Source organism: Mesoplodon mirus (genome assembly GCF_964341445.2).
Source record: "Mesoplodon mirus genome assembly, chromosome: 18".
NCBI classification, from domain to species: Eukaryota; Metazoa; Chordata; class Mammalia; order Artiodactyla; family Ziphiidae; genus Mesoplodon; species Mesoplodon mirus.
Window position 1 is genome coordinate 63033620 of NC_138994.1, and position 15448 is coordinate 63049067.

The 15448-nt window shown below is 56.6% G+C and overlaps 1 protein-coding gene across 2 annotated transcripts; it reads left to right on the plus strand.

Moving 5' to 3' along the window:
• The first annotated feature begins 4042 nt into the window (after positions 1–4042).
• LOC309794203 (septin-4) lies at positions 4043–15272 on the plus strand. Of its 2 annotated transcripts, XM_082605412.1 has the most exons (12): positions 6905–6979; positions 9104–9397; positions 9722–9815; positions 10259–10345; positions 10846–10969; positions 13415–13549; positions 13663–13780; positions 13869–13970; positions 14168–14264; positions 14357–14519; positions 14679–14778; positions 15050–15272. In XM_082605412.1, exons 1-12 carry the CDS (start codon positions 6920–6922, stop codon positions 15107–15109), a joined length of 1434 nt encoding a protein of 477 aa, XP_082461538.1. In that variant the 5' UTR covers positions 6905–6919; the 3' UTR covers positions 15110–15272. The 2 variants fall into 2 exon arrangements, with proteins under 2 accessions (XP_082461537.1, XP_082461538.1); XM_082605411.1 differs by lacking the exons at positions 6905–6979; positions 9104–9397 and adding an exon at positions 4043–4168.
• Positions 15273–15448: the final 176 nt, after the last annotated feature.

Sequence of the window (15448 nt, forward strand, 5' to 3'; positions counted from 1 at the left end):
ATGTTGATAATTTCGGTGTTAGCTGAGATAATGGCCGCCATTGATTTTAGTGATTATACCAGCGCTAAGTGTATTGCCTTAGTGAATCTTCACAGCAAACCTATGAGGTAGACTTTTTCTCCCTATTTCACAGATGAAGACACCGAGGCCCAGAGCTTGCTCATCAATGCCTGGAGCACTCTAGGGAGCATCTTGCCCCAGGGGTTCATATGTGGTGTATAAATCCTTTTTCTGTAGTCACGTATTCCTGGAAGATAACTTCCTGATATTTCAGTAGCACCGTTAGATATCAAGAATTGTGAGAGGAAAGGTTGTAGTGGGGGTAACATCTGGGTCTCTGCATTTGAACTGAGAGGCTGGGAGGTCAGCGTGAGCTGGTAAACAGCCAGAATGAAGGACAGGTTATGGGTCAGCGAAGCCTATAGCCTCGAGGCTTGTCTGTACTCCAAAACCAGAGTGGAAACTAAGCAATGATTCCTCCTGGTCAATCCATATTGATCAGACATCTCTTGGGGGCAGAGGCCTGATCACCCAGGCAGACATCACATGACATATTCACTGAGTTGAAGTTGAGTAGAGGTTAATATAGAAAACATACTCCCTGTCTTTGAGGGGCTTGTGGTTGATTTGGAGAGAAAAGTATACAGATGGATCACTTGAAAGGAAGTGAATATCAAAGGACAAAAAGTCCAGGGCAATGAGTCAGCAAAGCTTCCAGCATGGAGGCGCTTGGAGGGTAAACACCAGGGGGAGACAGATTTTGCCTCAGTATAATGAAGACCTTGGTAACTCACCACCCAAAGATTGCAGGGCGGCTGTTAGAGTCAGTGAGTTTTTGGCCATGGAAGCTATTCGAGCAGAGGCTGGAAGGTCAAGGGAGGGGGACTTGAAGGGAGTCAGACATGCAGGGGGCAGTGGTATTAGGAGGTGTGTAAGTCCCTTCCGTCCCTGAGCCTCCTGGGCCCTGCCCTGCCACAGAGAGGATGTTGGAAGGGCCCTCTGGCTGGCTTCTATCACCCTGCTGGCTCTGGAACTGTCCCTTGCTGCGGCCGTTCAGCAGGTGCCAGGAAACACTGTGTTCCCTGGCCTTGCCGCCCTCATCTTGTGCGTGCCCCAGGATCGTGGGTCACTGGGGAGCAATAAGGGAAGGAGTGAGGCTTAGCGTATTTTGGTTTCTTGCCTCTGCACAGACCTTGCTGGACAGACTGGCTAAGGTTTCCTTGAAAGACACAAGCCAGTGATAGGTAGACGTTTGGCTCCACCAGGGCTCTCTGAGTGTATCATCACTGACTCAACACCTCTGGGGCAGGGGTACTATTAGCTGTTGCACCACTTAAGGGAAACTGCTACCGAGAGGCAAATGTGGCCTTTGCTAGTCAGGCAGATCTGAAATCCTGATTTCCGGTGGTAATTACTCTGTATTCTTGACTTTGAACCTGGGCCCTGGCTTGGCCCAAGTGCAGCATCCTTGTTTGCCATCACTGTGCCATATACCCTTCACCCATGGGTGGGCAGGAAATGGAGGGGGGGCCAGGAGGTTTTCCGTAAAGACCATGTTAGCCTAAGCTAGGTAGAGGGGGCCCAGGACAGCAGACTGGGGCCGTGGTTGCTGATATGAGTTTCCTAGAAGAATCACCCTCTGTGCAAGGTATGTGTCGACTCTCCAGACGCTTGGCTTGAATACCCCACCCCAGCAGTTCCCCGGAAATTGTACCCCAGTCAAGGACATCAATGCCTGGTGGGATGTTGAATTTCTACCTTCCTTCCTTCCTTCCTTCCTTCCTTCCTTTCTTTTCTGCCTGCATGGCTTGCAGGATCTCAGTTCCCCAACCAGGGACTGAACCCAGGCCCCAGCAGTGAAAGCCTGGAATCCTAACCACTAGGCCACCAGGGAACTCCTGGGATGTTGAATTTCAAGAGAGAACCAGAGCTCCAAGAGCTGAGGGGCACTGAGGCAAGGTTGGCCAGACAACCTGCTGGCTGGAGGTGGCACAGAGCACACAGTGATCAGTGACTCACACAAGGGCTGCTATATCTCAGCCCTGCGTCTGACCAAGTGTCAGACTCTACCTGTCCCAATACAGGACATGAGAGCTGGAGTTGAGGGTAGAACAATCCTCTCTTTCAACAGGGGAAACAGAAGCACAGGGAGGGGAAGGGACTTTCAGGCAGTGAGATCATTGCCAGAGCTGGCATGGGGACTTACTCCCAGGCCAAATTCTCATGGAGACCCCTGAATTGCTACAGGGCTAGCATGCGGGGTTGTATAGGTAGAGTGACCCAGAGTATACATTAGGCTTTTATTTTGCCCAGCCCATGCTTCAGGTTGGGCCTGTGACCATCAAGACCACAAGATTCTTGGCTTAGAGATGAGTTCCATGGTCCCTTCCTCTTTTGGGGCCTCACTTCCTTCAAAGCAAGCTGGCACCAACATGCCTTAGGAAACACAGGGCTCTCTGGGGTCTGGGCAGCAGGTGCCAGAGCAGAGCTGGGATTCCAGCTGCAGCTGAGGATGAGCTGCTAGCTGAGATGTGTTTGTGTCTACACTTGAGCAGCAGCCAGAACTGGGGGAAGGAGGGACATTATGATTGTGGAAAATAAGGCTTTGTGATAGGGCCTGTCTTCCTTGACATAGGCTTTCTCCCTTGGGCCCAGCACTCACAGTCCAGGCCTTGCAGACTGAAGCATCCAAGAGGTATTCTTTTTTTTTTTAATTTATTTATTTGTTATTTATTTTGGCTGCTCTGGGTCTTAGTTGTGGCACACAGGATCTTTGTTGTGGCATGCGGATTTCTTAGTTGTAGCATGTGGGCTTCTTAGTTGCGGCATGCAAACTCTTAATTGCAGCATGCATGTGGGATCTAGTTCCCCAACCGGGGATCGAACCCGGGCTCCCTGCACTTCTTTAAGCAATGACACCCCTTCTATCCTCCAGCCCACCATTGCCAAATATTCAATAGCAGCCCCATGTTTTCTGAACCTGATCTCACCTGTGGTACCCAGGCCCCCTCCCTCTCTCTGCTGAGTTTTGACGGATCCCAACCAAGACCACTGGGTCACAGATCAGACTGAAACAGTGTAGGCAGGCCTCTGGCACTTCTACCAATAGAGGGAGGGGGCCATGCCTGTGGCCTCAGTTTTGTCTAAAGTGTATTAAAGCCAGTCAGTCTGCCCTGGAAGAGGACTCTTGGAAGTCATGGAGGGGCATGCTGCTGGAAACTTCCACAGAAGCCTGACCTGTATTAGCTCAGGAAATCCCCACCAACTCCCCACCCCCTAAGCATCTCTGTTCTCCTAGCTGCTGCTGACCCTTCTGAGCCTCTAATGCCTCTAAAGCTGCTGGGGATTCTGTTCCCACAGCATCTCACCTGCTTGCCCAGCATGGCCTCTCCTGAGGCCCTCACCACTTCCACAGCCACAGGCAAGGCTTCACTTCCCCGGAAAGGCCACTCAGCCTCTCCCTTCCATTCTTCCAACAGATGATCCCGGGATAACTGATGCAGCAAATCCTCTTTACTCTTTAATCTAGGGTCCTGCCCGAAGGGAACCTCCCGTCTCTTCTTCACAGCTTGGCTGGAGGTGGAGATTGTCTGACCTTCCACCTAAGGAGGTGTACAGAGGGTATGGACAATCAGTAACTTGGACATCAGCTGGGTTCAGTTCCCACAAACCTTGTGGACTCTCCGGGGTAACTGATCGTTTCTCTCCAAGCTGTGAGGCAAACTCCCCTCTCCTTCCAAAGGTTTCTTCTCCTGGGGATACCAGGTGGGCCCTTCCTTTTGCTTTGGGGACTGGCTCAAGCCCCCACGATGCTGCGCTGCTGGGCAGGCCACTCTTTAGGGGCTGAGTGAGGAAGAGCCAAGTGACCAGCGAAGCCCTGTCCCGAGCGCCTCTCCGCACCCTGTCTCCGGGGGTCGAGAGACGCAAAGCCCCACGGCGGGCCGGCCGCCCCTCGCCCAGCCTGCGCCGGTTCCCCGCGCCGCCGAGGTGCAGGCCCCGCCCCGCGGCCGTCCCGCCCCGCCCCCGCCGCCGGGCCCCGCCCCCGGCCGGTCCGGTCTCGGGGCGGCGGGCGGGGGCAGGCCGTTTGGCGAGGTCGGCACGCAGCTCCGGCCGCGGGTCGCTCGGGCGCTGTCCAGGCGGAGCCGGCCCGGCCCGGGCTGCAGCCATGGTAAGGCTGGCGGGCGCGGGGCGGGGCCGGGCGCGCAGGGCCCGCCGCTCCCGGGCTGCTTCGCCGAGACCCGCGGCGCCGCAGTCCAGGCTGTGCGGGGCGGGAGGCGCTGTCGCCTGCCGCGGGCACAGGCAGGCTGGCGGACGGCGCTGCGTCGCTGCGTCGCTGCTCCCAAGTTTCTTCTTCTGATGCGAGCAGACACGGAGTGGGCCCCGGCCACCGGGGTGCTACCCCGTTCTTGGACGGAGGGGTGGGTCCGTGCTGGGTGGGGAGGGGCGCCGGCCGAGACGCGCAGGGGGACTGGGGCGAGTGAGTCAGGCAGGGGCGGAGGTGAGGGTCCCCCCCCTTGCCTGGGTCAGCTGTCACCTGGGTGACTCTTCCTCGCCCACCTACCCTGGGCTCAGGGACCAGCATCAACTTCCTGGGAAAACACACACAGGAGGCCCGCAAACACTGCCTGCCTCGCCAAGAGGGATGGTGAGACGCTTGGGCCCTCCCTTCCCACAGCACCATCTGCCCAGGGACCTCGGAGAGAGGGAGGCCCAGCCACCATCCTGCCCCGTGGGATCAGCTATATCCCTCTGCCTCTGAGACAGGAACCATGGGGAATCTTCCTCCTGCTGCATCCTCCCCCCTCCCCCCAAACCAGGTCCCTCTGCAGTGATGGAGGGTGGAGGGGACTCATTCCTGCCCCCTGCCTGTGGTGGGAGGAGAAACAGTAACCCCAGCCAACCACCCTGAAGACCCCCCAGGTAGGAAGCGTTGATGTTCGGCTGTGAGGGTGTGAGCTCTTTTCCTGCCATCCCTGCCAGAGCCTGCCACAAACACAGTATGCTGAGTGTCAGGGCCTCCAGGCCCTATGCCAGCTTCTCCTCCCAGTCTGGAAGCCCCCTAGCCTTTGCCCTCTGCATTGGGAGGCACAGGCTGTTTACAGCAGGAGGAGATCCGTGACCAGCCTGTGGGGCAGGATGTTGGCTGTGGGCAGCCTCCAGAAAGGAACTTCCTGGGCCCTGTGAAATCAGAAGCTTCCAGGTCTAGAAAGGCCAACCTTTTGGGCTCTTCTCTCTCAAGCTGTGTCCAGGCCGAGGCCCAAGTCTTGGCCAGGAAGTCTTGGTGACACTGTGACCTTCCCCAAAGGGGGGTTTCCTGGGAGAGGCCGAGTGGTGCCTGCCTTTATCCCTGCCCCCACCCTGCGGACGGACAGACTGATTGTGCCCGGGATGGAAGCCTGGGGAGCACTGATTGTTCTCAGCGCCAAGTGTCCCTAGTGCAGGGGCCGAGAGGGGCTTTTTCTGCCACACACCAAGTTCAGTTCAGCTGAGGTCTTGGTGCTTCAACTTGGCTGAGGCCACCCTGTTCCTCTGTATTTAAAGGCACCCCGTCACCACCAGCGTCCTCAGCCTCAGGCCCCTGCCTCAAGCCAGCTCAGTCCTTAAGCTGACTGGGTTCATGTCAAGCCAGACTTCTCTGTGAGGGTCACTTTGTGAAAGGAGATCAGGCACCCAGCTGCTTCAGAGATCAGTGGGGAGAGCTCCCCAGCCCAGGAGCCCCAGGGGTTTTTAATTGGCATGCAAAAAGAAGGACTTGGCTAACATTAATAACCATCCTGGGACTTGAGGTGTACCTTCTCTCCCCAGGTTCAAAGCAGCTTGAGGTATCTGTCATCTGGGAGTGCTTTCTTTCCCCAGCCTTCCTGGGAGGCAAGGAAGGGCCATTCACGATTGGACATTAAGGCCCTGAAATTAAGACCCTATTCAAAATCACAAAGGGTATTTCTAGCCAAAGCAGAAACACTGGCCTCCTGACTCCTAGTCAAGTGCTCCCATCTGCACACTCCCAGTTAGGTCCCTCAGTTTGTCTCCCTCCTAATCGGCAACTTTGAAGCCTCTGGGATCCCAGCCTCTCCTTGATCTGAACTCATGCCCCTCAGAGACCAAGTGTGAGCAGCTCCCCTGCTGACTCTCTGAAAGTGATGGGGTGACGAAAGTGATACAGGTCCCCATGAGTCAGAGGTCACGTATCCTAGGATGGAAGGAGTCCCTGCAGCAAAGGCCTCTCTGTGGCTGGGACTCTCTGGAGGGAAATCTAGGGGCGGATTTCTGAAGGCAGTGCGGTTCTCCACTGAGAGAACACAGAGGGACACTGGGAAGAAAAGTGGGGCCATTCCTAAGAGAACATACACCCAGGGGATTATAGGACACCCCACACTGCTTCAGCACTGCTTGAAGTTAAGGTGAAAGAGATTGGAATCCTTTGGGACTGGAGTCTCCTAGGTAGCTGCCCCGTGTACTGATGGACCAGGTCACCTTGGGGACAGGTCTCAACCCTTTGACAGGCCTCAGTGTCCTTGGGGGTTACAGGAGAGGGCAAGTGGATCAAGAGCCTGTGTTGCAGACAGACTTGGGAGGCTGGTGCTGTGCCCATCAGGGTAGGCAGCGGGCAGGCATCGTGGAGCAGCCAATCAGAGGAGGAGGGGACTGCAGAAAAAACGAGTGATCCTGCTGCAGCTGAGCTGTCCTTGGAGGGTGGGAGCCAAGGGAAGGGAGGAGGAGGGGTTGGGGAAGGACATTCCACAGGCTTTTTTGGCCCCTGACAGACACAGGGGGGTCAGAGAGAAAGGGAAAGGAGCAAGTCAGGACGCTGGATTACAACAGGAGCATCAAGACCAGGCTGTTTCTGTGTGTGAGGAACTTTTCTTGGGAGATAAAATTAGACCTAGAGCTTGCTGACAGGGAGTCTGAAGCGTGGGACATGGACCGTTCACTGGGATGGCAAGGCAGTTCTGTCCCTGGGGACAGAGCTGAAGCTGGGGTAAGGTGCTGCTCTGGGAGATGGGTGGACCCGCCCTGTCTTCCCCCTGCATTGTCTGGGATTGGGGCTCAAAGTCAGAAAATGATTTGGTCGCTGGCGGAGCCGGGGGCAGGGAAGGACAGACAGGAGGTGAGGCCCCTCGTGTCCTGGCTCCTTGTCTAGAGCCCCTGTGGGCCCCTCCGTGCTGATGAGCTGCTCCCGGGCATGGAGAGTGGTGCTGGGTTCCTGGTGACTCTACTTGAAGATCGCAGGGGCTGGGGGTCTCCCATCAGTGCCTTCCTTTCTCCCTTCCTTGCTGCCCCGCTGCTCAGTGCCCTTGGGGAAACCAGGCGGAGTGCAGTCCTCTCTCTCCCACCCTCAGCCTGACCCCCAGACCGACTGCTGGGTCACTGTGGGGTTGTGCAGAGGGGCAGGATTTCCCCGAATTCCCCAGACTCTTCAGCTGCCACCCCCAGCCCCATCCCTTCTCTGTTGCCGTATAATTAATCGTCCAAGCTGGGACACTTTGCAGAGTGAAAGGGGGCAATTATGCCAGAACAACAAACATACACTGGGATGTATGGTCACCCCACCGGCCCCCACAAATACTGTGGGTAAGAAAAAGCCTGTTGGGTCAGGCTTGCCTCAGGACTGTCTCTTCTGGCCACTTGGCCCCTACCTGCTGGTTCCAGTTTCTGTCTAAAAGGCCCATTTTCCTGTCTCAGCAAGCCCTGGAGACTACGGCTATAAGCAGGTATGGGGACTTGAGAGGCGACAGCCTGGAAGTAGCTCTTAGGGCACTTTGCCCTGTAGCCTCCCCCTCTAGTCCCTTCCCTCTGCATAAACCTGGCAGCGTGACTGCATCCCTCAGTTCTTCCCTTTGTAAAACGGAGGCCTGGAGGCCTGCAGGAAGACCGCGGGCATGTTATCTCCCCTCACCCTGGCTGGGACTCCACAGTGGTCTGGGGTAGCCCCCACTGGCTTGGCTGATTCCCAGAGGGTGAGTCAGCCTGTGAAGCCGGCCCTTGTCCGTTGTCTGGGGGAGGCACGTGGGTTTTGTGAGGCCGAGCTGAGCCCAGCACCGCCAGGCACTCCACAAAGGGGGCTGGCCCCAAAGGAGAGAGAGGAAGCGTTAGGGTCTGGAGCTGAGGGTCAGAGTAGGAAGGGAGTGGCCTGCCTTCCCAACTGGAGATGGAGCAGGTCTCCACAGGGGAGCAAGCCCCCCGCTGCCTACCACCCGTGCGGGTCACAGTTGAGACCAGACCCCCTCCCGCACTGCAGGCTAAAGCCTATCTCTGGGCACAGGGGGCACTTCCCCGTATGCATCCCTCACAGTTGGGGGCTGTCAGAAGTGTCCTGCCGTCCTCCCTCACCCGGTCCCTCCCAGCTCCCTCTCACCCACACTCAGCATCCACTGCCGGGTTTCCCCTCCGCTCCTGGGGAGCTCCTCCACAGGCTCAGGCTCTGTGTGGCTCAGTGTCTGGAGTAAGGGGGGTCAGGTCAGCTGTACTGAGTCCTGGGCAGTGAGTCCTGGGGAGTGAGCACCTCCAGTAGAGTCTGCACCTCAGTCCCAGAGCTCAGCGACTGCAGTGACAGGAGGCGAAGAGACCCCTGCTGGCTCTTGATTTGCCTGGGGCTGGCGGCTCCCTTCTCCCCTCCCTCACTCCTTCCTGCCCCTACCCCATTCTGGCTGTCTGCACTCTCCCTGAGTCCTGAGCCACAGTCTCCTCTCAGCTCTAACGCCTCTGTCTGCTGCCCGTCATTCCGCCTGACTTCCTGGCCTTTGGGGCAGTCCCTGGTCCTGGCTTGGGAGGGCAGCCTCAACAAGCACCCTGTTGAGAGCGAGCATTGAGACTGGAGCTACTCAGTTCCCCAGAGCAGTTTGCAAGGGCTCTGGGGGCCGCCCAGGGCTGCTGCTGGACCCCAGGGCCTTTCCTGACATCTTGGACCCTTGGACCGGGGAGGCATGTGAGCAGTTGCGGGAGGGGTGGTGAGCTCTTCCTCTGGCTTGGCCGCCTGGGCAGGTTCTTTCCCTGGTAACCACAAGCGCTTTCCTCTCTCCCTCTCGCCTTCTCCTGTCTTCCTCCTTCATTCGTCCCCTCCTGCCACCTGCCCGCCTGCCCCACCCCCGCCCCGAACCCTCAGATCAAGCGCTTTCTGGAGGACGCGGAGGACGCAGAGCTGAGCACATTCGTGAAGGATTTCCCAGGCAGCGAGACCTACCACCACCCAGAGGCCAAGACCTGGGTGTCCAGGCCCCAAATCCTGGAGCCGAGGCCCCAGGCCTCGGACCTCTGCCAGGATGACCTGGAGTTCAGAGCCCCGTCGTGGCCCCAGCCCTCTGACAGCCAGCAGTACATGTCTGCCTCGGCCCCTCTCAGCCCCTCAGCCCGGCCCCGCAGCCCGTGGGGCAAGCTCGATCCCTATGACTCCTCCGAGGTAGGGCCTCCAGCCCTGCCTTTGCCTGTCAGTGGGCTGGTGCAGGAGGACCCAGGGAGGGAGGAGAGGGAGCCTGAGTGTGTGTACGTGCACGTGTGTGTGTGTGCGTGTGCGCGCGCATGTGCGTGCTGAGCCGGAGCCCCTCTCTGTCCTGTGTTGGCCCCAACTCTGTGGTGTCACCCCCCAGGTATGTTGGAAACGGACAATGTCAGCGGGGACAGGAGCCCAGCTGGGAGCCCCAGACGGGGCCTCGGAGGAGGCCGGCGCTGGGTCCTGGGGTTCCTCTGCCTCTACCCTGATGCGCTGTGCCTTCTCGTCCGCTAGGATGACAAGGAGTACGTGGGCTTTGCGACCCTCCCCAATCAAGTCCACCGAAAGTCCGTGAAGAAAGGCTTTGACTTTACCCTCATGGTCGCAGGTAGGGCAGGGGCGGGGCTGGGCAGGAGGCGTCTCAGGCGGGGATGGTCTGTACGTGGGGAGGGGGTGTGGGTAGGGCAGGAGAAAGCCAGGGGCTGTGCCTTTTTGCAAAATAGCTGCGAGACGCGGGTGGCCAAAAGTATGTATGTGTGGCAGGGGAGGGGGTGGTGACGAGGTACAGAGAACATATCACCCTCAGCTTTCTGGCGGTTGCCTTTCTCTGTGTGACCTCGGGCAATCTCTCATCCTCTTTGGGCCGCATCCAGATGAGAAGGCCGGGCGAGCTCTTCCCCGTGCCTCCTCCCAGCTCTGCTGTGGTCTAGTTAGTCTCTTCCCAGTTAGATGAGAGAGCGGCTGCCCCCGCAACCCCGCCACCTTGGTCCGGCGGGGTTGCCTCTTGGTTGCAGCTCTGATGTGGTGCCTCTGTCGTCTCTCCCCCGTCAGGAGAGTCTGGTCTGGGGAAATCCACTCTGGTCAACAGCCTCTTCCTCACTGACCTGTACCGGGACCGGAAGCTCCTCAGCGCTGAAGGTGAGGACGGGAGCGGGGCGTGGAGACAGGCAGGCAGAGCTGACCCGGGAAACCGGGCTGACTGCGGGCTCGGAGGGACGGGCCCTCCCCAGCGCGCGGGAAGCCGTGGCTTCCTAGAGAGACTGCCGGCGTCTCTCTAGGCCTATTTGGCCTGGAAGCCCACCAGCCAGCTCCCTAAAGATTTGGGTGCCGAAGCAGGGCACGGACCAGAATCCTGCTCTTGGAGTGAGTCTCTGCCCCCCAGAGGATTCCAGGAATCCGAGAAAAGAGCCGGGAGCAGAGAAGAGGCTGGGGCCAGAGCCAGCAGCCACCGGCATTTCCTGTGTTGGGAAATGTGCTCCTTGCTGGTTCCCAGAGCACAGGCCCCCAGGCAGCCCCCGGGGGCGGGAGGGGGGGCGGTGTGGGTGAGGCAGTCTGGGCAGCACTGGCTGGGGTGGGTGGTGCGTCCTGACTGGGCAGGTCCTTGCCCTTGCCCTGGCCTCAGTTTCCCCCTTCTCCAGAGCGGATCACGCAAACAGTGGAGATCACTAAACACGCAGTGGACATAGAAGAGAAGGGTGTGAAGCTGCGGCTCACCATTGTGGACACACCGGGTTTTGGGGATGCGGTCAACAACACAGAGTGGTATGTCTGACCAAGCACAGCCCCTGCCCCGACCCCCACCAACTCCGTACACACACACAGGGGCGCACGTAGGCTCAGACACACCCACAATTGTCAAGAAGGAGGGGTTTGTGCCCTCGAGCATGCCACTGCCCTTTACCAGCCAGCTGTCTCCTCTGTAAAGTGAGAGGGAAGGCCTTGGACCAGATGATCTCTAATGTTCCCTTGACTTGACCCACAGTTCTAGAATGGGGTTGAGGACACAGGTAGGAACGAAGAGCCTCAAGAAAGCAAACACATGTGAAAACGTGTAGCACGGGGCCTGACATACAGTAGGTGGTCCGTAGTTGTCACCCTCCCTCCTTCCATTCCTTTCACCAGCAACATTTTAGGTGCTACAAGCAAGTTATTAAAGGCGTGAGAGTGCATGGAGGGAGGGGTGAGGGGAGAAATAAGAGGCAAAGGGAGAGCATGGGTGGAGCTGTGTTTAAACTCCCGGGACCCTCTAGGCCACCTGCCAAAATAAAAGGTGGCTTGCCAGCCCCACCGCAATCATCCCTGACATTTTTTTCAGGAACTAGAAGGATGCTTAGATAATGGTCAGTCAGACAGACCTGAGTAGATGAGGAAGAGAATGGGTGATAAGGACAGGAGAAAAGGGGATGCCTTTGGTGAGGGCGTTAGGCAGGGTGGTGCTGAGACGCCTAGACCGAGAGTTCAGATCTTGATGCAGCGTTTAGGAACTGCGTGATCTTGAGCAAATGACCACATTCCCATTTCTTCAAGTGAAATATGCTGGCCTTACCACCTCACCCAGTTGATCTGAAAATCAACCCAGAAAGATGCATGTGAACATGCAGTAAAAACGTACAGGTTTTACAGGGCTGTGTACATTATCCTCATGAATATTAAGATGATAATTTCAGGATCAGTGAAACATGAAAGTGTGGGGTCCCCTGTTCAAAATGATTAAGAATTTCAGCATGGTCACAGCAGAGACTAAACCAAATGTGGGCCTGGTATGACTGACTGCACGGGTCACACGCCCAGGAAGCTGACCCTGGATAATTGCCTCACAGACCGATCAGACCCTTACGGACCTTTCTGTGCTCTGAACCACTACCCCCTCCATTTGTGCTTGATCATGACAACATGTGACTTTCGGCTCAGCACATTGGTTCATCTTCAACTTCATGATCTAAGCCTTGAGGGGAGGGCCACTTCTTATATTCCTGCCACACGCTGTGCTGGTACATGGTGCCTGGTCTCTGTAAATAGTCCTGCTGGATTGAGGGGGTCTCCAGTCATCACCACCCTTCCGGATCGGGGATTATGTCTCAGCAAACTGGGCTCGCCCTGAAACCCGAGCCCTGACCAGCACCTGCTTCCTACTTCAGCAAGTATCACTCCCTCCTTCAATCAGTCTACTTAGCTCCTCTTGCCTTCCATAGTAATAATAATTTCTCTTGCCTGGCACCTCACAGTTTACAGTGTACCACCACACGTACTCATTTAGTGAACCAGCAGGAATTTACTGAGCACAGATGAGGTGTCCAGCCTGTGCTGGACATTTTAAGGGATGCAGAACAAGTGTGAATAATCCTTGTCACTGGGAGGCTTACAGTCTAGTGACAGTGGGAGTGGGGGAGTGGGGGGGCGCAGCAGGTCTCTAACGTGTGTCAATCAGGTAAAAACTTAGGTTAGTAAATGAGTTGGGCATTGTGGTGGCAAACACACTGAACTAGGAGTCAGAAGGCCAGGGGCTTGAGTGGGTAGAGAATTTGCTAGCTAAAGTGATGTGGATTAAGTCTCTTAGCAGCTCTGCATTTAGCTTCTTCATGTATAAAATGAGAATAATGCTCCTCATAATGTCCACCCATCAGGGCACCTGGGTCAGTGAGGATGCAACTCAATAACAGAAGAGCAAGAGACTTGAAAATGGAAGTTGTTGAATCTCTCTCTCTCTATAAAACCTCTGTGTGTGGTGATGGAAGGGGAGAGCAGTGTGCATTGCTGTAGTCACAGGAGCCTTCATGGAAGAGATGGTTCTGGGCTATGGCTCTGAAGGATGGAGTGGGCTTGGAGAGGCGGAGGAGAGGATGGAACCACACGAGCAAAGGCTCTGAGGCTGAACCGTGAACCTGACTTAGGGCTGCCCAGCCCTCCAGTTGGTTTTCACCTGCCGGCACCTTGCCAGTCTTACTGCTTTGTTTGGTCACCTGGGCTCTTTTCCTTTCATCAAGCTAGTATTTATTGACCTCTGTCTGTGTGCTGAGTCTGATTTTCTATCAGGATGTTTGAGATGCAGCCCTGTCCCACCCAGGTACCTCCCTGAAGATGTAATGAAGCAAGTCGGGGAATAGCAGAGTCTTGAAAAGACTGCTCGGGGCGTGGGCTCCTCGCAGGCCCCGAGCTCACTGGGCAGCCCTCACTTCCAGTTTCTCTGCTTGTCTGTCCCTGCTCCAGCTGGAAGCCTGTGGCAGAATACATCGACCAGCAGTTTGAGCAGTATTTCCGAGATGAGAGCGGCCTGAACCGCAAGAACATCCAAGACAACAGGGTGCACTGCTGCCTGTACTTCATCTCGCCCTTTGGCCACGGGTATGGTCTGAGCCTGAGGCTCCTGACACCACCGGGTGTTGCCAAGGGGACAGGCCAAGAGCACCAGGGGCAGGGCTGCCGCTAGCAGGTGGTCACAGTTTCCTGTTCCCCAGGCTCCGGCCATTGGATGTTGAATTTATGAAGGCCCTGCATCAGCGGGTCAACATCGTGCCTATCTTGGCAAAGGCGGACACACTGACACCTCCAGAAGTGGAGCGCAAGAAACGCAAAGTGAGGGAAGCTGGTGGGGGAGGGGAGCAGGTGGGCTTCTGGAAAGGATGGGGTCCCCAGAACTATGGGCCCCTCGTGTGTTTGCCAGATCCGGGAGGAGATTGAGCACTTTGGAATCAAGATCTACCAGTTCCCAGACTGTGACTCTGACGAGGATGAGGACTTCAAATTACAGGACCAAGCCCTAAAGGTGGGGCCACCCCAGGGCATCCCTTTCCCGTCTTGTTTCTTCTGGGCAGAAAAGAGAAGTAGAATTCTATATAAGGGTTGGCTACTGGGGTGGAAGAGGACCCTGGTTTCCTAGAAGGAACCAGAGAAGATGAAGATACAGGTGGAAAGGAACAGGTGCGAATGGCGGTGTTGACAGACACCCCTAACTTCTTCCAGGAAAGCATCCCATTTGCTGTAATTGGCAGCAACACTGTGGTAGAGGCCAGAGGGCGGCGAGTTCGGGGCCGGCTGTACCCCTGGGGCATTGTGGAAGGTAAACACTGAGCTTGTGACCAGGGTGTCTCCTTGCCCTCAAGGGTTCTCCTGTACCCATGCCCCTGGCTGACCCCTAGCCTTGCTGTGCAGTGGAAAACCCAGGGCACTGCGACTTTGTGAAGCTGCGGACCATGCTGGTGCGTACTCACATGCAGGACCTGAAGGACGTGACCCGGGAGACACATTATGAGAACTACCGGGCACAGTGCATCCAGAGCATGACCCGCCTGGTGGTGAAAGAACGGAATCGCAAGTATGGCCAAAGGCCAGGAGGGAGCTGGCAGGGGTGGGGTCCGAAGCACAGCCTTGGGTGAGACAAAGCCCTTCCTTTGTTCTATAGGCCCTGGGCTCAATCCCAGCAGGTGCTGGGGTCTCCCTAGCCTTACGAACTCCCCTTTCCCCTCCCCTTCAGCAAACTGACTCGAGAGAGTGGTACCGACTTCCCCATTCCCGCTGTCCCACCAGGGACAGATCCAGAAACCGAGAGGCTCATCCGAGAGAAAGATGAGGAGGTGAGAGCTGGGTGGGGCAGTAGAGGTCGCCAGCCCGAGAGGACCCCTGCTTAATCATAACCCTCAGTATCTCTTGGTTTGGGAATAGGAATATCCCTGGCCCTGGTACGTATCTGGATCCTGCATTGGTGGCTTAGTGGTTCTACCCAGAGACTCGGTCACACCTCAGGGCTACCAAGGCGCTGGCTGAAGGGATTAGAGGTTGGGGGCACTTCTCTACATCTATAGGACTCTCTGAAAGGCCCCACTTTGATTCATGTGCCTGTTCCAGCTGCGACGGATGCAGGAGATGCTGCACAAAATCCAAAGACAGATGAAGGAGACCCATTAGCGGGCTTCCAGCCTTGAATATTTAAACACCACCTCCTCGTCCCACCTGTGCCGGCCCCTCCCAGCACCAGCTCTGCTCAGGCCCCTGCAGCTCCTGCCACCTCACCTTACATCCCTGCTGCTTCCCCAGAGACTCAGAGGAAATAAAGGTTAACAAATCTGTAGGTGGCTTCTGGTGTCACTGTCTGTATCTTTATAAATTTGTGTATTTTATTTATTTATCTTTGGCTGCGTTGGGTCTTCGTTGCTGCACGTGGGCTTTCTCTAGTTGCGGCGAGTGGGGGCTACCCTTTGTTGCGGTGCATGGGCTTCTCATTGCAGTGGCTTCTCTTGTTGCGGA